At 44.4% G+C, this 23,624-nt stretch overlaps 2 protein-coding genes across 2 annotated transcripts; one reads left to right on the top strand and one right to left on the bottom strand.

Annotated features, from left to right (window-relative positions):
* Nucleotides 1-18,672: 18,672 nt before the first annotated feature.
* Nucleotides 18,673-22,138, top strand: LOC119308981 (hypersensitive-induced response protein-like protein 2). Its single transcript, XM_037585114.1, has 6 exons — nt 18,673-18,780; nt 20,311-20,506; nt 20,675-20,795; nt 21,075-21,166; nt 21,239-21,335; nt 21,471-22,138. The coding sequence occupies exons 2-6, from the start codon at nt 20,318-20,320 to the stop codon at nt 21,824-21,826; spliced, it is 855 nt and encodes a 284-aa protein (XP_037441011.1). The 5' UTR covers nt 18,673-18,780; nt 20,311-20,317; the 3' UTR covers nt 21,827-22,138.
* A 208-nt stretch (nt 22,139-22,346) lies between these two features.
* LOC119308982 (F-box/SPRY domain-containing protein 1-like) lies at nt 22,347-23,181 on the bottom strand. The gene is made up of 2 exons (XM_037585115.1): nt 22,825-23,181; nt 22,347-22,617 (listed from the first exon to the last, which is right to left on the bottom strand). The coding sequence occupies exons 1-2, from the start codon at nt 22,956-22,958 to the stop codon at nt 22,467-22,469; spliced, it is 285 nt and encodes a 94-aa protein (XP_037441012.1). The 5' UTR covers nt 22,959-23,181; the 3' UTR covers nt 22,347-22,466.
* Nucleotides 23,182-23,624: the final 443 nt, after the last annotated feature.

Genomic DNA, 23,624 nt, shown 5'->3' on the forward strand with positions numbered 1-23,624 from the left:
TTCTTACATCAAAGTACTGCTGTTGTGTATCCCGCATCAGTAACTCATGATTGGACGCTTTTAACATGGCAGTTTGATAGTGGTTGCATCTTGCATTGATTTCTATATTGTACTGCTTCTAATTTTTCGAATTGCCACTTATGACAAGACACTTTTAACTTGGCAGAGTAATATTGGTTGCATCTTTCATATGGTGTCTAGCTTGCATTACTTCTATTTTCTTGAAAATCCTTCTACTTAGTTTGCACATCATAGCTGTGAATATGTCATGCCGTCTTGTTTTTCTTACATATTCCATCCTCATACGGTTGTATTACATCAAAGTATTGCTTGTCTGTATCATGCATCAATGAGTTCTGAAGAGTGATTTTATTCTTTTGTGTTGTGGATACAGCTTGACATGGCAAAGTCAAAAAAGAGCAAGGAAAATAATATAGTAGGGAGTGTTGTTACTCGTCGGGTGAAATGGAAAAGGCTCTGCCGTCGAGATTCTGCTGGTACTTATAGTGCAGTAGAAGGTCCAAGTCCACCGGCTAAATCTACAAACACAGTATCACCTGCTCCACCAGCTGCAGCATCCGCTTCAACTGTACCAGCATCTCAACCAGTTACTCGTTCGTTTGCTCCGGAACTAGCCAGTTCCCAAGCTGCCTTCACACCTAACACTACTTCTGAAGCACTGCTGACACAACAGGACTTGGCAAGATCAGATGAACCTCATGAGCATCAACACCAAGACGGTACCTGACCGAGTCAAGTTACAGTTGCATGCTCCTTTATATGTACTCTCACAGTTTGATGTACACTAACACTTTCCATATTCGTTGTTGAACTAGCACCACGGTGCAAGCAGAAACAGACATCGGGGATAATGGTTGACAGATTAAAAAAATCTGAAGGAGGAAGAATGGAGATCCATTTTGAGGCAGGTTTAAAAAGGCCACGTGATGCTACAGAGTCAGCCAAGTTAGTATCAGAGGCAGCTGTTGCCGTTAGGTGTCATGCGCGTATCCTCCCAACATGGATCCAGTACAGGAATGAGAAATACAATACCCAGTTTAACACCTTCCTTGACCATTTATCTGTAAGTAATGTTATTCATCACAATTAGTAATATTGTCTTGCTCTGTCCAATAATTTCTAGCTTCCTCCTAATAAGACTCACATTATTTTTTCAACAGATGAGGTTCACGTTGGATCCGAAAGATGATGCAACTAAACAAGCATGCACTCATCTTTTTCAGTCTGCTCTGCGACAGTATCAGCACCACCTTAGAAAATCTCACTTTGAAGGCAAGGCTAACAATGAAATCGCCCAAACATCTCCAGTGGAGTATATTACAGATGAAGACTGGACATCCCTCGTTAAACACTGGTCTAATCCAAAGTATCAGGTAGGCTATATGTATTTGATCAGACCACATATTGAACTTGTATTTATGTATGTGCCTTACAAGTGTATCTTCTTCTAGGCTAACTGTTTGAAGAACAAAACCAACCATTCTAAAGTGAAATTCCAACAGACAACAGGATCTCGTAGCTATATTGCACACTGCGAGGCTCTTGTAAATAACTGTTACTTCCTTCTTTTTTTGTGCCATATTATCGTATCTATATTGACTTGTTCCAAATACAGCGGAAAGCCCGTGCGGACCAAAAAGAACCTGGACCGAATGCAGTGCAAATCTTCAAGGATTGCCACACCAGCAAGATGAAGGGCATGAGCACGCTAGTTCAAGCTGATGTTGTAAGTCCCTACTCCTCCTGCCTTGAACTAATTGGTACTGTGATGTGTTCATTTAACTACTTGGTTTGTAGCCAATGTCAGTTACTCTGTTCACTTTTATACACAGTTGTCTTAACGTATCATTTCACCTTACATGGTTTAAAAGAGATGAAGGATATTCTTTTGGTCTTGATCTGTAATCTAGTTGTTATGTTCACGTGCGCACACAATGATAAAATAGTCTGCTTGTTTTATATCTATTTGCCCATGATATGAATGATGTCATACTATGTTCATCCTACTTTAAACCATGTCTCTTTATCCTTAGATGTCAACGAATGTGAGGAAATAGACAATACAGTAGGCATGCTACATGGACATATGTTTCGAAAGTGATTTTATTATGTAGTTGGCACTACAATACATGCTAATGTATTACAGTAGTTCACCAAAATAAGTTATGTATAAACATTTAACCTACTTTGTTTGTTTTTGTCTCATTAGTAACTCACTGGTTCACAAATCTACAAGTTCAAACTTTCAGGAAGCTATGGAACAAATGATTGAACAGCCACAACCACCTGAAGGTGACGAGGCTACTACAGGCACAATGTCACCTCTTGCTGCAGTGCGTCAGTATCTCTCCACTAACAGTGCAAAAAGCACCTTCCTGCGTAATTCTGGGTTGGTTGTCAAGGTAACCTTGTCCAAATCGCCTACTGAACAAAATCTTCCTGCTAGACAAAGTGATATATCTGTGCTCCAGACACAAATCCAATCCCTAATGGACGTTGTTTCGGAAACAAGAATAGTGGTTGAGAAATGCCGTCAAGATATGAATGGTTTTGAAACCAGACTATCAGACATTCGCTTCGTTGTTGAAGAGCAATGGCGGAAAAAAGTAAAAGTAGGCCGTTTACAGGTGTAAATATGCCAATCCCATAAAAAACATGGGCCTTTAATAGACCGAAAGTGAGATTGGGCCCTGATTGTGCCAAATAACCCACTGGACTTAGCAGGCCGAAATGGTGGCCCATTTACGATGCGGATATTTGACAGGCCGAAATTCGGACGGGCCGTAAATGCGCCGACCTAATACACGGGCCTTTAACAGGCCGGAACTTCGGTCGGGCTAGATTATCGTCATTTTTATATGGGCCGTTAATGGGCCCGATATGACGTTGGGCCACATATGGCCCATGGTTTACGTCTGGCGTTAACCGGCCGAAAATGACAACAGGCCGAAAGTGGGCCAAATCTATAGTGGTCTCTAATAGGCTGAATGATAGACATGATCGAATATGACCCAAATCCTTCATGCTCATTTATGGGCCGAAAGTTTTGATGGCCTCTAAATGGGCCCAAATGAAGCCGGACCTTTAACAGGCCGGGAATACACCGGGCCGTAATTCGGCCCAATTACTTAGCAGACTGTTAACGGGCCAGAAGTGACCATGGGCCGCATGGATGACAAGTTTGGACCAGGCCGTTGACGGGCCGATTTGACAAAGAATGTTGGGCCTTTAGCTGGGTCGGCCCATTATGGTCTGCAGAATCCTGTGGGCCTTTAGCTGGGCCGGCCCATTGTGGTCCGCAAAATCTTGTGGGCCTTTAGCTGGGCCAGCCCATTATGGTCTGCTAAATTTTGTGGGCCTTTAGCTAGGCCGGCCCATTATGGTCCGCTAAATCTTATGGGCCTTCGGTTGGGCCGGCCCATTTAAACTTTATGGGCCACTTTTGGGACGGTCCACGTGTCAACATATCATAGGTCCATCTCGACCGTTGGATGAGTGACACCTGTGCCAACGCGGAGCTGACACGTGGATCCGTCAGCCAATGAGAATTTTACACATGGAAAATCGGCATTGGTCGTGGCTGTTAACGGGTTATCGGATGCAAAATCTGACCCGATAGCTTAACGACGTTCCGTTACGGTGGATGCCACATGTCGGTCACCCTTGACGAAAGCACTTCTGTGACGCGCGATTTATCGTCATGGATGTGGACACTTCCGTGATGATAATTTTGGTAATGTCATGGAACACTTCTACGACATCACAGGTATGACTATCTTGATTCTGTCATAAATTTGTCATGGATGTACATGCATGACAAAAAATGCGACCTACTGTGACAAACACATATCATCACGGAAGTGTATTTTTTTGTAGTGATATTTTGTTCATGGCCGTTATTGTTTTTTGTGGCAGGTCAAGCGCCATCATTGCATGGATCGGGATAGCGCACAAGACGGATTGCACCAGAGTTAGACGCGCACTTTTGGGCATGTATGCAGCTTTCCACTTCGGCAGCTGTCCTGCAAGCTTTTCCATGAGGCCATGGAGTTGTGTCGCAGTTTGTTTCCGCAAAGTCAGAGGGAGGCCAAGGTATTTGCTAGGGTAACTACCCGCTAGACAGCCTAGGATCCGCACCACTCTGTTCAATATGTCCTCCGAGCAGTGAATAGGCAAGGTGGCACTCTTCGCCAAGTTAACACGCAGCCCAGAAGCATCCCCAAACACTTGCAGCAGCGATGCACAAACTTGCAAGTCCATAGCATCAGGCTTGAGGAAGATCATTACGTCATCCACGAACATCGAGACACGCTACTTCATACCCGTTCTTGCAAGGGGTGTAAGTGATCCACGCTCCACCGTGAGCTCAAACAAGCTTTGCAAAGGCTCCATTATCAGTAGGAAGAGCATTGGCGAAACTGGGTCGACTTGTCGGAGTCCTTTCCTATAATATATCGGCATCCTGGGGGTTCCATTCACCATGATTCTTGTGCTTGAGTTTGCTAGGATGTCGCACACCCATGAAATCCATCTATTGCCAAACCCCATGTGTTTGAGCACCTCCACTAAGAATGGCCACTTAACGAAATCGAACGCTTTGGATATGTCGAGCTTGAGCATGATTGCCGTCTCTCGCAGGGCATGCAGACGTCGTGCCATGCACTGCACAAGCATGAAGTTGTCGTGGATGGACCTCCCCTTGATGAACGCGCTCTGGTGGTTGCCCATAAGCCTTGGTAGTTCTGGCGCCAATCTGGTCGAGAGTGTCTTCTCAAATGTTTTCACCGCCCCATGCACAAGACTTATAGGCCTAAAGTCTTTGATATCCACTGCTCCATCCATCTTTGGGATCAGCGTGATTATAGCCTTATTGATCGCCAGCAGCCCTCGCATATCACCACTGAAGAAAGCCTCCATTGCCCCCATTATGTCACCCTTGATAGTAGGCCAACAGACCGCATAAAACCTCCCTGTAAACCCATCCAGACCGGGAGCCTTGTCAAGTGGCATTCCCTTGACCACCTTCTATACCTCCTCCTCAGTGAATTGTTGTTCCAAGTGCGAGAGCTCCAGGGTGGGTAGCCGCAGCGTGTCGAGGTTGATGGTGCATTCGCATGGCTCGGTTTGCTCGAACAGATCTGCGTAGTAGCTGTCCACCGCCTCCCCAATCTCCTCTTGGCCTGTGGCAACCATGGATCCGTGTTACAGGGTGGAGATCATGTTTCTCCGCTGTCGGTGGCAGGCATGTTGGTGGAAGAAAGCTATGCTAGCATCTCCTTCATGTAGCTGTAGAACTCTAGAGTGTTGGCGCGCAATCGTGCGCTCCAGAGAGCAAAGGCCCATGAGTTTGCGCTTGAGTAACTTATGAAGTTCATGCTCTTGTTGGGAAAGATCCCTTGTGTCCATGGCCTTGTCCAAACATGCAATGATTTCAATGGCGATTGAGATTTGGAGTTTAGTGTTGCCAACCCATCTATCACTCCACTTCTTGAGCTGCTTCGCTGTTGCCCTCAACTTCCTACCCAGGGCTGTATACGGATTGCCCGTACTTGAGACTGATTCCCATGCATCAGTCACCACTTGGTGAAATCCCTCCACCTTGGTCCAGAATGCTTCGAACTTGAAGCGTTTCCCCATGCCAAGTGCCACTCGCAGATCTAGCAGCAATGGGCAATGGTCTGATAGTGCCGAGCCAAGCACATTTAAGTGGGAAGTCGGGTGCAATTCCTCCCAAGATGCAGTACTGAACACATGGTCGATCTTCTCAAGAGTTGGATGCTCTTTTTCATTGGACCAGGTGTAACGACGTCCATTTAGGTACATCTCTTTCAGCTCAAGAGTGTTCAATTTGGCCTTGAACTTCGCCATCATTCACATGTTTACCTTGTTGTTGCTCTTGTCCTCGGGGTCCACTAAGAGGTTGAAATCCCCAGCCACCATCCAAGGTCCCACGTGTAGATCGCGTATGTCAGTAAGCTCTTGCAAAAACATGATCTTCTCATGATATTCTTGCGGTCCGTAGACTCCTGTAACCCACCAGAGAGCATCCGGCTCCTCAGCCGGTCGGGCAAGCACCGTGAGTGTGCAGTCTGTGTAATGGGGGTTCGACAAAGCTACCACCAAGCGGTCCCAGGCTAAGATGATTCCACCACGCGTGCCCCTTGCAGGCAAATAGTAAAAATCCTCAAATTTATTGCCGAGGAAAGGATGCATTATGGACCCGAGGAAAGGATAGGTTCCATTCGGTTGTAAGGTGCACCCAGACAAGCGTTCTGCACTAGTAGACTGAGTCATCGCCACAACTACTCTAGATCATAGGTATTCCTACTTTTTTGGATAGTGTGGTACATGAGGAATGATACCAATTTCGTCAAAAGAAGAGTTCACCATTGTTGCACCCAAGTCGTTCTTGGGAAGCTATGTTTAATCTCTCCTGAGAGCTAAACATGGGTAAAGAGCTTGATAGATGATACAAAAGGCAAGGAACTTGTTGATGAATTTGTTCGGTATTCTTTCTGTTGCGAAGCTGGAAAAAATGTAAGTGGTGGAATGTTGGACGTCCCCACTAGTGGACTTGGGCGAAAATTAATAATGATGCAACTTTTAACCAAGTAGATGGAGTAGCCTGCGCAAGTAATCAAAGATGAACATGTTGAAGTACTACTCTCATCGAGTAGAGTCTTACCGGGATGCTTCAACATAGAAGAAGCAGAAGCGCTAAGGGTGTGTTTGGTTGCAGTAGTGAACAGTAGCTGCATTGCATACACATCTCAACCCAGCCTGGTTGAGGAAAAACAGCCCCAAATGCGTCATCTGCAAGTTGTTTGGTTGCCTGCATCTAGGGTCGCTGCATTAGGTAATACGCAAGTGCACTTTGTTTGGTTGCCTGCATTGGCCCAAGCGGCACATGAACATGGTGTTTGGTTGCACGCATGAGGTATGATTAAGAGCTAGCACTTGCACTTAGCACACAGGGTAAAGAGCTAGCAGAGGAGGGGAAGAAGAAATGTAGTGTGTGCAGGACAATGGCGACTGCGGTGGATAGTGGCCGTGGCGTCATGTCCGGCATGACGAGCATTAAGTCATGTACGAGCGACCCCGTCGGCGGCACGACGAGCGACACCGTTAGCAAACTAGTTGAGGTGCTCGCGCAAAGACAGTCGACAAAGGAGGAGAATGCAGTGCTCGCACCATGGTATCGTCAGTGCAATGGACTCTTGGGTAACATAGTAATTTCAAAAAAATTCCTACGCACACGCAAGATCATGGTGATGCATAGCAACGAGCGGGGAGAGTGTGTCCACGTACCCTCGTAGACCGAAAGTGGGAGCATTAGCACAACACGGTTGATGTAGTCATACGTCTTCACGATCCGACCAATCCAAGTACCGAACGCACGACACCTCCGAGTTCAGCACACGTTCAGCTCGATGACACCCCACGAACTCCGATCCGGTAGAGCTTCATTGGAGAATTTCGTCAGCACGACGGCATGATGACGGTGATGATGTTGCTACCGACCCAGGGCTTCGCCTAAGCACCGCTACGATATGACCGAGGTGGAATATGGTGGAGGGGGGCACCGCACACGGCTGAGAGAGATCAATAGATCAACTTGTGTGTCTAGAGGTGCCCCCTGCCCCCGTATATAAATGTGCAAGGGGGAAGAGGCGTCCGGCCAAGGAGGGCGCGCCAAGGGGGAGTCCTACTCCCACCGGGAGTAGGACTCCTCCTTTCCTTGTAGGAGTAGGAGAAGGGAAGGAAGGGAGAGAGGAGGAGAAGGAAAAAAGGGGGGCGCTGCCCCCTCCTTGTCCAATTCAGATTAGAGGGGGAGGGAGGGCGCAACTGCCCTGGCTGCCCCTCCTCTTCTTCCACTAAGGCCCATTAGGCCCAATATACTCCCCGGGGGGTTCCGGTAACCCCCTGGTACTCCGGTAAATGTCTGAAACCTCCCGAAACACTTCCGGTGTCCAAACATAGTCATCCAATATATCGATCTTTACGTCTCGACCACTTCGAGACTCCTCATCATGTCCGTGATCATATCCGGGACTCCGAACTACCTTCGGTACTTCAAAGCACAAAAACTCATAATACTGATCGCAACCAAACTTTAAGCGTGCGGACCCTACGGGTTCGAGAACTATGTAGACATGACCGAGACACGTCTCCTGTCAATAACCAATAGCGGAACCTGGATGCTCATATTGGCTCCCACATATTCTACGAAGATCTTTATTGGTCAAACGCATAACAACATACGTTGTTCCCTTTGTCATCGGTATATTACTTGCCCGAGATTCGATCGTTGGTATCTCAATACCTAGTTAAATCTCGTTACCGGCAAGTCTCTTTACTCGTTATGTAATGCATCATCCTGCAACTAACTCATTAGTCACATTGCTCGCAAGGCTTATAGTGATGTGCATTACCGAGAGGGCCCAGAGATACCTCTCCGACAATCGGAGTGACAAATCCTAATCTCAAAATACGCCAACTCAACAAGTACCTTCGGAGACACGTGTAGAGCACCTTTATAATCACCTAGTTACGTTGTGATGTTTGGTAGCACACAAAGTGTTCCTCTGGTAAACGAGAGTTGCATAATCTCATAGTCATAGGAACATGTATAAGTCATGAAGAAAGCAATAGCAACATACTAAATGATCAAGTGCTAAGCTAACCGAATGGGTCAAGTCAATCACATCATTCGCCTAATGATGTGATCCCGTTAATCAAATGACAACTCATGTCTATGGTTAGGAAACTTAACCATCTTTGATTAACGAGCTAGTCAAGTAGAGGCATACTAGTGACACTATGTTTGTCTATGTATTCACACATGTATTATGTTTCCGGTTAATACAATTCTAGCCTGAATAATAAACATTTATCATGATATGAGGAAATAAATAATAACTTTATTATTGCCTCTAGGGCATATTTCCTTCAGTCTCCCACTTGCACTAGAGTCAATAATCTAGATTACACAGTAATGATTCTAACACCCATGGAGTCTTGGTGCTGATCATGTTTTGCTCATGGAAGAGGCTTAGTCAACGGGTCTGCAACATTAAGATCCGTATGTATCTTGAAAATCTCTATGTCTCCCACCTGGACTAGATCCCGGATGGAATTGAAGCATCTCTTGATGTGCTTGGTTCTCTTGTGAAATATGGATTCCTTTGCCAAGGCAATTGCACCAGTATTGTCACAAAAGATTTTCATTGGACCCGATGCACTAGGTATGACACCTAGATCGGATATGAACTCCTTCATCCAGACTCCTTCATTCGCTGCTTCCGAAGCAGCTATGTACTCCGCTTCACACGTAGATCCCGCCAGGACACTTTGTTTAGAACTGCACCAACTGATAGCTCCACCGTTCAATATGAACACGTATCTGGTTTGCGATTTAGAATCATCCGGATCAGTGCCAAAGCTTGCATCAACGTAACCATTTACGACTAGCTCTTTTCACCTCCATAAACGAGAAACATATCCTTAGTCCTTTTCAGGTATTTCAGGATGTTCTTGACCGCTGTCCAGTGATCCACTCCTGGATTACTTTGGTACCTCCCTGCTAAACTAATAGCAAGGAACACATCAGGACTGGTACACAACATTGCATACATGATAGAGCCTATGGCTGAAGCATAGGGAACATCTTTCATTTTCTCTCTATCTTCTGCAGTGGTCGGGCATTGAGTCTGACTCAACTTCACACCTTGTAATATAGGCAAGAACCCTTTCTTTGCTTGATCCATTTTGAACTTCTTCAAAACTTTATCAAGGTATGTGCTTTGTGAAAGTCCAATTAAGCGTCTTGATCTATCTCCATAGATCTTGATGCCCAATATATAAGCAGCTTCACCGAGGCCTTTCATTGAAAAACTTTTATTCAAGTATCCTTTTATGCTATCCAGAAATTCTATATCATTTCCAATCAACAATATGTCGTCCACATATAATATTAGAAATGCTACAGAGCTCACACTCACTTTCTTGTAAATACAGGCTTCTCTAAAAGTTTGTATAAAACCATATGCTTTGATCACACTATCAAAGCATTTATTCCAACTCCGAGAGGCTTGCACCAGTCCATAAATGGATCGCTGGAGCTTGCACACTTTGTTAGCACCTTTCGGATCGATAAAACCTTCTGGTTGCATCATATACAATTCTTCTTCCAGAAACCCATTTAGGAATGCAGTTTTGACATCCATTTGCCAAATTTCATAATCATAAAAGTTGCCAATTGCTAACATGATTCGGATAGACTTAAGCATCGCTACGGGTGAGAAAGTCTCATCGTAGTCAACCCCTTGAACTTGTCGAAAACCTTTCGCAACAAGTCGAGCTTTGTAGACAGTAACATTACCATCAGCGCCAGTCTTCTTCTTGAAGATCCATTTATTCTCCATGGCTTGCCGATCATCGGGCAAGTCAACCAAAGTCCATACTTTGTTCTCATACATGGATCCCATCTCAGATTTCATGGGCTCATCATCGCTTCCTCATAGTTCGTAGGTTCGCCATGTTCAAGTAACATGACCTCCAGAATAGGATTACCGTACCACTCTGGTGCGGATCTTACTCTGGTTGACCTACGAGGTTCGGTGGTAACTTGATCTGAAGTTTCATGCTCAATATCATTAGCTTCCTCACTAATTGGTGTAGGTGTCACAGGAACCGGTTTTTGTGATGAACTACTTTCCAATAAGGGACCATGTATAGTTACCTCATCAAGTTCTACTTTCCTCCCACTCACTTCTTTGGAGAGAAACTTCTTCTCTAAAAAGGACCCATTCTTAGCAATGAATGTCTTACCTTCGAATTTGTGATAGAAGGTGTACCCAACAGTTTCCTTTGGGTATCCTATGAAGACACATTTCTCCGATTTGGGTTCGAGCTTATCAGGTTGAAGTTTTTTCATGTAAGCATCGCAGCCCCAAACTTTAAGAAATGACAACTTTGGTTTCTTGCCAAACCACAGTTCATAAGGTGTTGTCTCAACGGATTTCGATGGTGCCCTATTTAACGTGAATGCAGTCGTCTCTAAAGCATAACCCCAAAATGGTAGCGGTAAATCAGTAAGAGACACCATAGATCGCACCATATCTAGTAAAGTACAATTACGACATTCGGACACACCATTACGTTGTGGTGTTCTGGATGGCGTGAGTTGCGAAACTATTCCGCATTGTTTCAAATGTAGACCAAACTCGTAACTCAAATATTCTCCTCCACGATCAGATCGTAGAAACTTTATTTTCTTGTTACGATGATTTTCCACTTCACTCTGAAATTCCTTGAACTTTTCAAATGTTTCAGACTTATGTTTCATTAAGTAGATATACCCATATCTGCTTAAATCATCTATCAAGGTGAGACAATAATGATACCCGCCATGAGCCTCAATATTCATCAGACCACATACATCAGTATGTATGATTTCCAATAAATCTGTTGCTCGCTCCATTGTTCTGGAGAACGACGTTTTAGTCATCTTGCCCATAAGGCATGGTTCGCAAGTACCAAGTGATTCATAATCAAGTGATTCCAAAAGTCCATCAGTATGGAGTTTATTCATGCGCTTTACACCAATATGACCCAAACGGCAGTGCCACAAATAAGTTGCACTATCATTATCAACTCTGCATCTTTTGGCTTTAACATTATGAATATGTGTATCACTACTATCGAGATTCAACAAAAATAGACCACTCTTCAAGGGTGCATGACCATAAAAGATATTACTCATATAAATAGAACAACCATTATTCTCAGATTTAAATGAATAACCGTCTCGCATCAAACAAGATCCAGATATAACGTTCATGCTCAACGCTGGCACCAAATAACAATTATTTAGGTCTAAAACTAATTCCGAAGGTAGATGTAGAGGTAGCGTGCCGACAGCGATCACATCGACTTTGGAACCATTTCCCACACGCATTGTCACCTTGTCCTTAGCCAGTCTTCGCTTAATCCGTAGTCCCTGTTTCGAGTTGCAAATATTAGCAACAGAACTAGTATCAAATACCCAGGTGCTACTGCGAGCTCTGGTAAGGTACACATCAATAACATGTATATCACATATACCTTTGTTCACCTTGCCATCCTTCTTATCCGCCAAATACTTGGGGCAGTTCCGCTTCCAGTGACCAGTCTGCTTGCAGTAGAAGCACTCAGTCTCAGGCTTAGGTCCAGACTTGGGTTTCTTCTCTTGAGCAACAACTTGTTTGACGTTCTTCTTGAAGTTCCCCTTCTTCTTCCCTTTACCCTTTTTCTTGAAACTGGTGGTCTTGTTGACCATCAACACTTGATGCTCCTTCTTGATTTCTACCTCCGCAACCTTTAGCATTGCGAAGAGCTCGGGAGTTGTCTTATTCATCCATTGCATATTATAATTCATCACGGAGCTCTTGCAGCTTGGTGGCAGTGATTGAAGAATTCTGTCAATGACACTATCATCCAGAAGATTAACTCCTAGTTGAATCGATCAAGTGATTGTTATACCCAGACATTTTGAGTATATGTTCACTGACAGAACTATTCTCCTCCATCTTACAGCTGTAGAACTTATTGGAGACTTCATATCTCTCAATTCGGGCATTTGCTTGAAATATTAACTTCAACTTCCGGAACATCTCATATGCTCCATGACTTTCAAAACGTTGTTGAAGTCCCGGTTCTAAGCCGTAAAGCATGGCACACTGAACTATTGAGTAGTCACCAGCTTTGCTCTGCCAAACGTTCACAACGTCTGCAGTTGCATCTGCAGCAGGCCTGGCACCCAGCGGTGCTTCCAGGACGTAATTCTTCTATGCAGCAATGAGGATAATCCTCAAGTTATGGACCCAGTCCGTGTAATTGCTACCATCATCTTTCAACTTTGCTTTCTCAAGGAACGCATTAAAATTCAACGGGACAACAACACGGGCCATCTATCTACAACAACATAGACAAGCAAAATACTATCAGGTACTAAGTTCATGATAAATTTAAGTTCAATTAATCATATTACTTAAGAACTGCCACTTAGATAGACATCTCTCTAATCATCTAAGTGATCACATGATCCAAATCAACTAAACCATAACCGACCATCACGTAAAATGGAGTAGTTTTCAATGGTGAACATAGCCATGTTGATCATATCTACTATATGATTTATGCTCTACCTTTCGGTCTCAGTGTTTCGAGGCCATATCTATATATGCTAGGCTTGTCAAGTTTAACCTGAGCATTCTGCGGGTGCAAAACTAGCTTGCACCTATTGTAGATGAACGTAGAGCTTATCACACCCGATCATCACGTGGTGTCTCGGCACGACGAACTTTGGCAACGGTGCATACTCAGGGAGAACACTTTTTATCTTGAAATTTAGTGAGAGATTATCTTATAAGGCTACCGTCAATCAAAGAAAAATAAGATGCATAAAGGATAAACATCACATGCAATCAATATAAGTGATATGATATGGCCATCATCATCTTGTGCTTGTGATCTCCATCTCTAAAGCACCGTCATGATCACCATCATCACCGGCGCGACACCTTGATCTTCATCGTAGCATCGTTGTCTTCTCGCTAACTATTGCTTCTACGACTATCATTACCGCTTAGTGATAAAGTAAAGCAATTACAGGGCGATTGCATTGCATACAATACAGCGACAACCATATGGCTCCTGCCAGTTGCCGATAACTCTGTTACAAAACATGATCATCTCATACAATAAAATTTAGCATAATGTCTTGACCATATCACATCACAACATGCCCTGCAAAAATAAGTTAGACGTCCTCTACTTTGTTGTTGCAAGTTTTACGTGGCTGCTACGGGCTGAGCAAGAACCGTTCTTACCTACGCATCAAAACCACAAAAATATTTTGTCAAGTTAGTGTTGTTTTAACCTTCTCAAGGACCGGGCGTAGCCACACTTGGTTCAACTAAAGTTGGAGAAACTGACACCCGCCAGCCACCTATGTGCAAAGCACGTCGGTAGAACCAGTCTCGCGTAAGCGTACGCGTAATGTCGGTCCGGGCCACTTCATCCAACAATACCGCCGAACCAAAGTATGACATGCTGGTAAGCAGTATGACTTGTATCGCCCACAACTCACTTGTGTTCTACTCGTGCATATAACATCTACGCATAAACCTGGCTCGGATGCCACTGTTGGGTAACGTAGTAATTTCAAAAAAATTCCTACGCACTCGTAAGATCATGGTGATGCATAGCAACGAGCGGGGAGAGTGTGTCCACGTACTCTCGTAGACCGAAAGCGGAAGCGTTAGCACAACGCGGTTGATGTAGTCGTACGTCTTCATGATCCAACCGATCCAAGTACCGAACGTACGACACCTCCGAGTTCAGCACACGTTCAGCTCGATGACGTCCCGCGAACTCCGATCCAACAGAGCTTCACGGGAGAGTTTCGTCAGCATGACGGCGTGATGACGGTGATGATGTTGCTACCGACGCAGGGCTTTGCCTAAGCACCGCTACGATATGACCGAGGTGGAATATGGTGAAGGGGGGCACCGCACACGGCTGAGAGAGATCAACAGATCAACTTGTGTGTCTAGAGGTGCCCCCCTGCCCCCGTATATAAAGGAGCAAGGGGGGAGAGGCGGTCGGCCAAGGAGGGCGCGCCAAGGGGGGAGTCCTACTCCCACCGGGAGTAGGACTCCTCCTTTCCTTGTAGGAGTAGGAGAAGGGAAGGAAGGGAGAGAGGACGAGAAGGAAAAAAGGGGGGCGTCGCCCCCCTCCTTGTCCAATTCGGACTAGAGGGGGAGGGGGCACGCGGCTGCCCCTCCTCTTCTCCCACTAAGGCCCATTAGGCCCAATATACTCCCCGGGGGGTTCTGATAACCCCCCGGTACTCCGGTGAATGTCCGAAACCTCCCGAAACACTTCCGGTGTCCAAACATAGTCATCCAATATATCGATCTTTACGTCTCGACCATTTCTAGACTCCTCGTCATGTCCGTGATCATATCTGGGACTCCGAACTACCTTCGGTACATCAAAACACAAAAACTCATAATACCGATCGTCACTAAACTTTAAGCGTGCGGACCCTACGGGTTCGAGAACTATGTATACATGACCGAGACACGTCTCCTGTCAATAACCAATAGCAGAACCTGGATGCTCATATTGGCTCCCACTTATTCTACGAAGATCTTTATCGTTCAAACGCATAACAACATACGTTGTTCCCTTTGTCATTGGTATATGTTACTTGCCCGAGATTCGATCGTCGGTATCTCAATACCTAGTTAAATCTCGTTACTGGCAAGTCTCTTTACTTGTTATGTAATGCATCATTCCGCAACTAACTCATTAGTCACATTGCTTGCAAGGCTTATAGTGATGTGCATTACCGAGAGGGCGCAGAGATACCTCTCCGACAATCGGAGTGACAAATCCTAATCTCGAAATATGCCAACTCAACAAGTACCTTCGGAGACACCTGTAGAGCACCTTTTTAATCACCCAGTTACGTTGTGACGTTTGATACTACACAAAGTGTTCCTCTGGTAAACGGGAGTTGCATAATCTCATAGTCATAGGAACATGTATAAGTCATGAAGAAAGCAATAGCAACATACTAAACGATCAAGTGGTAAGCTAACAGAATGGGTCAAGTCAATCACATCATTCTCCTAATGATGTGATCCTGTTAATCAAATGACAACTCATGTCTATGGTTCAGAAACTTAACCATCTTTGATTAACGAGCTAGTCAAGTAGAGGCATACTAGTGACACTATGTTTGTCTATGTATTCACACATGTATTATGTTTCCGGTTAATACAATTCTAGCATGAATAATAAACATTTATCATGATATGAGGAAATAAATAATAACTTTATTATTGACTCTAGGGCATATTTCCTTCATGGACGAGAGAGGAGGCCGAGATGATCGACGCCGGAAACAACTCCAGTGTAGTAGGGCGAGAGAGAGGAGGCCGAGATGATTGACCCCGTCGGCGGCGCGGCGAACTGCAGTGTGCATGGAGGCAGAGAACACAAGAAAGCAGTGTGCACGCCATTGCAGCGACAGTGCATTACAAGGATGACAGAGAGTAGGCTGAGATGAGCGACACCGGAAACGACTCTAGTGTAGTAGGACATGGGCAAGGAGATCAAGGGGAAGGGCGTCGGGTTGAGAGGGACGAATAGGAGGGCTCTGAGCAGAGGACAAATGAGCTCGACATGGCGACGTTGTGTGCTGTAGACTGCTGTTCAGAGAGATGAAGCTACGATCGTCGAAACAAAAAATTTACAACACGAATAGGAATTGTGAGATTAGGCTGCTGGTGAAAGGAAATTTCAAATGATCGATCGTGCGCGATGAATCTGACAAAATTCTTCCAGAATAGCTTCAAACGGGAACACAAAATTAAGAACTTACGGCACGAAACTACGAACGGATCGCCTGAATGGAACCGTAGCATCGAGGTGTATCTTTTTTGTGTAGAGCTTACCTTGAATCGAAGCACTGTTGTGTAGATCGGAAGGGGCTAGGAAGAACAGAATTAGAGAGAAGGTTAATGGAGGTAGGAGAAGATAAGCACGCACAAGCTGCATACCAGCTCGTATCCCTCCCATCTCCCCTCGTGCAAGTGGCCCACCATGTGCGCTTGCCTCAGCTAGGCTCGCTAGAAACTGCCGATCTGAGCGTTTCCAGTGAGCCAGGCTCAGGTGTGCTTTAAGTTTCGTGCTGTGTAGGCCTAACAGTAAATGCAACCAACCAAACGAGCTCAATCTTTTCCGCACGGACCAGATTGGACCTAATGCAGGCAACCAAACAAGCCCTAGATTGTCTTGAAGGCATATGCCTATGCATGCATCGACTGGATCTGCAATAGGATTGTGTCACGGAGGTAGGTATGTTAAATGATACTCTCTCTGTCCCAAAATTCTTGTCTTAGATTTGTCTAAATACAGATGTATCAAGTCACATTTTAGTATTAGATACATCCATATCGAGACAAATTTAAGACAAGAATTTTGGGACGGAGGGAGTATGAAAAATGACAAGTTTTCCATTTGGCAAGTGGTGTTGCAAGCTAAGGCGACGTTGAATTTGTTGCCGGCTTTTGAGGATTCTGAATTTTTGAAATAACACAATTACGCGCAAAATAGCTAGGTTAGACAAAAGGGTTTTATTTTCTTTTGTTATGCACAATAATGCTCATGAGTGTGTTCATGAGTTTGTTGTTCATGATTATAAATATGTTTATGATTAATCTATGTCGCACGCAACGGTCAGTTGACTTCCGCGCAGAAGAGAACTCCCCTCTTTAGAGCCGTTGGATTCATCGCACGACATGCGTTCGATTTGTACCTCGTCAACCTAGCTCACGAGTGTTTGCAATATGAGCCATTTGGCGCTTGGAGGTTTGCAAGATGACACATGTTGCACCCGCCTTTGCAAACGGTCCAGCTGTTTTCTGATTGTTGCAACATGTCATGTGTTTTCACCGCAATAATACCTTCATGACCGACATAGGATCAGTTATCAGTCGCTTGAGTGCGAGCATTTTCCTTAATAATCTATAAAGCTATATTCTTTGAAAAACAAAACACAAATTATTCTTTAACCAAGGAGCCCTTTTTAGAAAAATATAAGTAAACATGATGTGGAATATCTCCTCCCGAGCTCAAATGCTCCTCGATGAACAGTAAAATAAAAAATATGGTAAACAAATGCAAAATTTCCAAAAAGATGTGGTAAACTTTGACAATTTTTTTGTTTGATTGATTTTCTTATCATGAAAGGACATTCATGAAAGTCGTGGCAAAAAAAAGATGCTCCAAAAAATCTATTTTTGAAAGCATTTTGAAGTACTGATTTTGTTTTTCATGACTTAAATGTCATTCCTTGGTGACCTTTGTCAAGCATACAAAAACATTTGTCAAAGTTGGTAAAAAAACAATTATTTTCATTTCTTTAATTCTACTATTCATCTGGAGCTCATTTGAGCTCAGGAGCAAAAGAAGACTTTCGGTATTACGCAGATTGGCACTTCCAAATCGCAAAGGACGAGGAAGAGCATTTGTAGACTAGGTCTTTTACCCTCTTGGTACATTAGTATATATATAGGGCCCACTTGTCTGTGACATGTTTTAGAACAATCCTCGAGTTTTAGTGCCTTTTTCCTCACCAACTAAACCATAACAGTTGTTATGTGTTGCTTGTTAAAAAAAACAGTTGTTATGTAAAAAATAAAAAATAACAGTTCTACGGAGATTTCCGGTAAAAACAACTCCAACTGTAGAACCGCCACCTCCCCTGCCTCCCATATCTTGGAGTATACTCCTGTAACAACTTATCCTTTTATATATTCGCAAAAAATGGTTATCCTACGATATGGTTATGTTTTGGTGTGATATATTATCTTATTTTTTTTCTCGAAAGGGATATATTTTCTTGTTACGTGGCTGATGAAAACAAAAGATTTACGGACCTATTTTCTAGGGGAAAGATATACTATGTACATCTGTTAGACCATCGGCTCCATCAAGACCACAAGATGGGCACAGCAAGATCTGAACCGTCCATCAGCCTTCTCCTCTCTGCTGCCGCCCGTATATAAACGCCACACAGCCACAATCCCCAGCCCAGGAGGGTTCTGGTTCAGCGGTGAAGAAGCGGAAAACCCCAGGCGCCCAACGACCTTCCTTCCGGCGAAACCATCCGACTCCTCGTCTTCCTGCTCGCCGAGGCTCAGGGTAACAGATCTCTTCCTCCCTCTCGTCGGAATTACGCGGTAGATCAGATTGATACATTGCGCGCCGTCTAGGTTTTCTAGATGGGGTTCCTCCATGTCGCTTGTTGTTCGCCTTCTTGTTCCGCCAGTCGCAAGATTTCCCCCTTGTAGGTCCCCGTCGGTGGTAGCTGCAATTTTGTGCGAATTCGTAATTTTTTTCTGAAAGGAAGTGGCCCTGCTTCAGATAGCAAAGGGTAATCAATCTTTGAAATTCGAGACGGATTTGGTCGATTACTCAGTTGCCTACTGGTATCGTGGTTTCATCCAACATGGGCACCCCTGTGGGTTGTAGTCGATCGTGATGTGTTATGTGTCGTGCTTTCTTGATCACTTCTTAGGCAGTTATAGTTTGCAGGCCCTTAAATTTGCGATCGAGCAGGCCCTTAAAGAGTAGATTGCAGAATTTTGGGGGTTTTGTGAAATAATAATTGATTTATTAGTGTCAAATTGCAGATTTTAAGCTGCTTGGTAGTCAGATTACTTTGGTAATTAAACCCCTATGCGGTCGTCTTGCGGGCTAGCCTGAGCTGTCATGTATTTGTGTGGCTGTATCTCTCCATAGTTTGTACGTTTATTTAAGCTACTCCCTACGATCCAAAATAAATGCCCCAGTCTTGAACTGGGGTTAGTTCACAATTGCCACACTTTTTGTGGATCGGATGTAGTACCTATTAGCTCCCAGGAATTCCAGCCAGGTGGCCCCTTCACCTCTGATTTAAGTCGCCCACTGCACTTAGCTTATTTCTTTCACAATTCACCAATCTGTGCTTAGTTATTCTGGCAAAGCTGTACTTCGTAGTTATATTTGTCTGGATTTTTCTTCAGTTGTTTTGTTCTGTCTTATGGTAACTGGTTTTGAAATCATTGTGGTGCATCATGAATTTATGTATTTTCAGATGTCTCACCGTTTCAACTTGTAATGGTATTACAAATTGGTCACGAACCCTATTTGTAATACTCTTTGCTTGAAGTAGGATAATATGAAATGTTATGTACTGGCCAAGGTTGCCACCTGTAATGTGTGAACCACAACGTGTACAAGTTTAGCACGCCATATATCTGTAATCTTATTGATGATTTTATCCTCGTGATAAATGATATATTTATCGACGTGGGTGCCATGCTTTCACTTATTGTGTGATCATAATTCCTTTTTGTACATTATAAAATTAATTTTGGAAAGTATTAATTGATATCTCATCGGGAAAAAAAATCTAAACCATTTACCAACATTTGGTGTTATGCCATCTACCTTACAAGTTGGTAGCCAGATAATCAGTAGGTCGTTCAGACACTTGGCACTTGGTAGGCTATCTACCATGTTTTTGGTCTGCTGTTGCATACTTGCTGCTATATCTGATGTCAGTTTGGAACTTTAGAAGTTTGGTTATCCTTGGATGATGAACAATTCATCTTTGCCTTTGCAGTCTGCACAGTCGACATTTATGACTTCACTGAGCTTTATTTAATTACTATCTTTTCCATTGTGCAGATAAACCATGGGTGGCGTTTTGGGTTTAGTGCAGGTTGATCAGTCAACTGTAGCTATCAAAGAAACTTTTGGGAAGTTTAATGAGGTCCTGGAGCCTGGTTGCCACTTCTTGCCTTGGTGCATAGGGCAACGGATTGTTGGTTACCTCTCACTGCGTGTGAAACAGCTAGACGTCCGATGTGAAACGAAGACGAAGGTACTCTCATATATCATCATATTTGTACTTATTTAATACCTTGCTGAAGCAATCTTAACAAATGAAAAACACTTACAATGTTCCCATCTGGGTGTTTTCTCTGTTCTACAAATGAAAAACACTTTCCTGCTTCTTTCAACTCTGATATCTTAATCTGTGCCCATTCAGGATAATGTCTTTGTGACTGTTGTTGCTTCTGTCCAATACCGTGCCCTTGTTGATAAGGCATCTGATGCCTTCTACAAACTGAGCAACACAAAGCAACAAATCCAGTCGTACGTCTTTGATGGTAAGTTACCTGTCCACGAAATTTCGCTAAATATTTTGATTACATCCCTTGTCTGTCCAGTTTTAGCCTTATGTTCGTACTTTTATCCTCAGATTTAACTGAAGCTGCAGATTTTCTATTTCATATGGTTGTCAATTTACTGAGATTCACGTGCTTCCTTTAATATGCTTGTTAACACCAGTTTATTGTTTAATTTTTAATCCAAAGGAGAAGATTTGTATGTTTTTTTTACCCTTTTGTGTGCAATTAGTACTCATAAAGCTATGTGTCTTGTTTCAGTTATTAGAGCCACTGTCCCAAAGCTGGAGCTGGACGATGCATTTGTGCAAAAAGATGACATTGCAAAAGCTGTTGAAGAGGAGCTTGAAAAGGTTCTTGTTCACTGTCCTGTTGTCCTAGAGCACAGAGAATATCTTGACTGACCTGATTTGCAAATGTTGTAGGCAATGTCTATGTATGGTTATGAGATTGTGCAAACTCTGATAGTCGACATTGAGCCTGATGTGCATGTCAAGAGGGCAATGAATGAGATCAATGCAGGCATGTGCTAATGATGATTTTCTTTCAATCCACATACATCAGATTAAACTGGCAGCAAAACATATACTAGATGATTTTATGCGTGCTCAGAATTATCTTTTGCATATCTAACATGAATGTGGTTTTGTGAAACAGCTTCTAGGATGAGGTCGGCAGCCAATGACAAAGCAGAGGCCGAAAAGATTCTCCAGATTAAACGAGCAGAGGGAGAAGCCGAGTCAAAGTACTTGGCTGGTGTGGGCATTGCAAGGCAGCGTCAGGCTATCGTGGATGGTCTGAGAGACAGCGTCCTTGCCTTCTCGGAGAACGTCCCTGGCACTACTGCGAAAGACATCATGGACATGGTTCTGGTCACCCAGTATTTCGACACCATGAAAGAGATTGGGGCCTCATCCAAATCTTCTTCGGTGTTCATCCCCCATGGTCCTGGAGCCGTCAAGGATGTCGCATCGCAGATCAGAGATGGGCTCCTCCAGGCCAATACTCTCTAAGTGAGGGTCATGGAGAAGGATAGCTTCTGTTTTGCAAGAGTTGTGAAGTTCTTCATCATTCAGCATTACCCTAAAAACATATTTTATGCGATAGATATTAGGCAAGGTCGTGAATAATTTATCTACGTGTGTGAACTACTGCGTTAAGTTGTGAATTTTACATGGTGTTAACTGCTACCTACATAATCAGACTTGCATGGAGTGGGTTTCTGTAAGACAAGTTTAGCCAGATTCCTGAATGGTACCTGTTGCTACTTGCAAGTGAGCCTGGATGTTTACCAGTCTTATCTTAATTATTATTTGGTGATACTCTACGATGGTGTTTGTGTTTTGTGCCGAGTTTATCTTATTGGCTTTCGAGCCCTTTTCTTTCGGTCATGAGAATGATGTGCAGTTGTTCTCAGAAAGTGGCAACAGCAGATTTTGATGGTCCCGTCATGTGAATGCAAATTGCTACAATTGCAGTGCACACTCTTGATTCCTGATGATGTAAAGTGTATAACTGTACAAGTGCACACTGTAAATTCAATACAGTTTATCAGGCATGTATGTACACAACTACACATGATGAAGATTGGTCTTGTGCAGGTAGCACTGACACTGAATATGCTTGTGACAATGCAACTCTGGTGCCCTGTGTTTAAGGGCACCAGGTTCGCAGGTTTCTGATGGAGCAAGTTGAGCATGGCGATCGCGTATCGGACTTGATGTTGAGACCCAGCAGGTTCCAGGCGTCCATGTACTCCATCCTCCACTCTTCCCGTAGCTCCGCAGAGTCGCGGCACCATTGCCTGGTGAGTGTTAATTCAGGTCACGGGTTACCGATCAAAAATAACTACTCCTATACTGCATACACTGACCAAAACACAAACATGCTCCAGATTTTGTGCTTCAAAAAGGAGGCGTCCGTAAGTTAATCGGGGAGCTCAAACACAGACGTACAGCAGGCAATCTGTCGAACACCGCGCGTGCAGGTTGCAGGAAGAGGGGGAGCTGACCTGCAGACGAGGGAGCAGCTGAGGAGGTCGACGCAGTCCAGCTGCGAGAAGACCCGGGAGATCACGTCCGCCGGCGCCCGCAGCGCGGCCGGCGTGGCGAGGTCACCTTGGTTCGGTGGTGGCGGCGGCGCCATGGCCGATCCCTTGTCCCAACAAGGTCCAGTTCTTGGATTGGCTCCTAGAAATCCTGGAGCTCTCGTCTTCTTCGCGTGTGATTGGTCCCTTGCTTTTGGATGCTAGGCGAGACGAGGAGGTGATTTGTGGATGAAACTGAACCCGATGACGCCGTGTTAGACAAATGGCGGAGGAAATCAGGAGGCGTGCTTAGGAATTGTTCGACTCTGACAGTGATGCGCAAATTGATGTGCACGGTCGGGAAGGTGATGTTTCTGCATATGTGTCTTGCGGCCTGTGGTCGGCAAAGTGATTGATTATTTGGAGATGTTGATTACAGCATCTTAGAGCATTACTAGTAAAGCCCTTAAACCCTCAAACCCCTGAAAATAATCGTTTTTTTTTACAGTTTTCGCCGAAAAAACGCCGTAGACTAGAACCTCTAAACCCTCAAACCCGTAAAAAAAATTAGAGGTCCAACCCTCAAACGACTTTGCAATCTGTAGAAGTAGGGATTGAGGGGAAAATCTCCCCCCAACCCGCACTCCTCCTCGTCGCACTCCTCCTCATCGCGCGGGAGCCAACCGCTCCTTCTCCGCTCCCGCCGCCTCCCGCCGCCTCCCGCCGCGCCGGCCATGGAAGGCCCCAGCGCCGCCGAGCCCCCGGCCGCCCCGCCGCTCCCGCCC

This window comes from Triticum dicoccoides, chromosome 5B (assembly GCF_002162155.2).
Source record: "Triticum dicoccoides isolate Atlit2015 ecotype Zavitan chromosome 5B, WEW_v2.0, whole genome shotgun sequence".
In the NCBI taxonomy this organism is placed as follows: domain Eukaryota; kingdom Viridiplantae; phylum Streptophyta; class Magnoliopsida; order Poales; family Poaceae; genus Triticum; species Triticum dicoccoides.

What these genes read in the sequence shown, in the direction of transcription:
- LOC119308981 (XM_037585114.1), top strand. Translation starts at nt 20,318, where the DNA reads ATGGGTGGCGTTTTGGGTTTAGTGCAGGTTGATCAGTCAACTGTAGCT. An exon ending in CCAGTCGTACGTCTTTGATG is followed by an intron (nt 20,796 to 21,074) that starts GTAAGTTACCTG and finishes GTCTTGTTTCAG; the next exon opens with TTATTAGAGCCACTGTCCCA. An exon ending in TTGAAGAGGAGCTTGAAAAG is followed by an intron (nt 21,167 to 21,238) that starts GTTCTTGTTCAC and finishes CAAATGTTGTAG; the next exon opens with GCAATGTCTATGTATGGTTA.
- LOC119308982 (XM_037585115.1), bottom strand. Translation starts at nt 22,958, where the DNA reads ATGGCGCCGCCGCCACCACCGAACCAAGGTGACCTCGCCACGCCGGCC. An exon ending in AGCTGCTCCCTCGTCTGCAG is followed by an intron (nt 22,618 to 22,824) that starts GTCAGCTCCCCC and finishes AACACTCACCAG; the next exon opens with GCAATGGTGCCGCGACTCTG.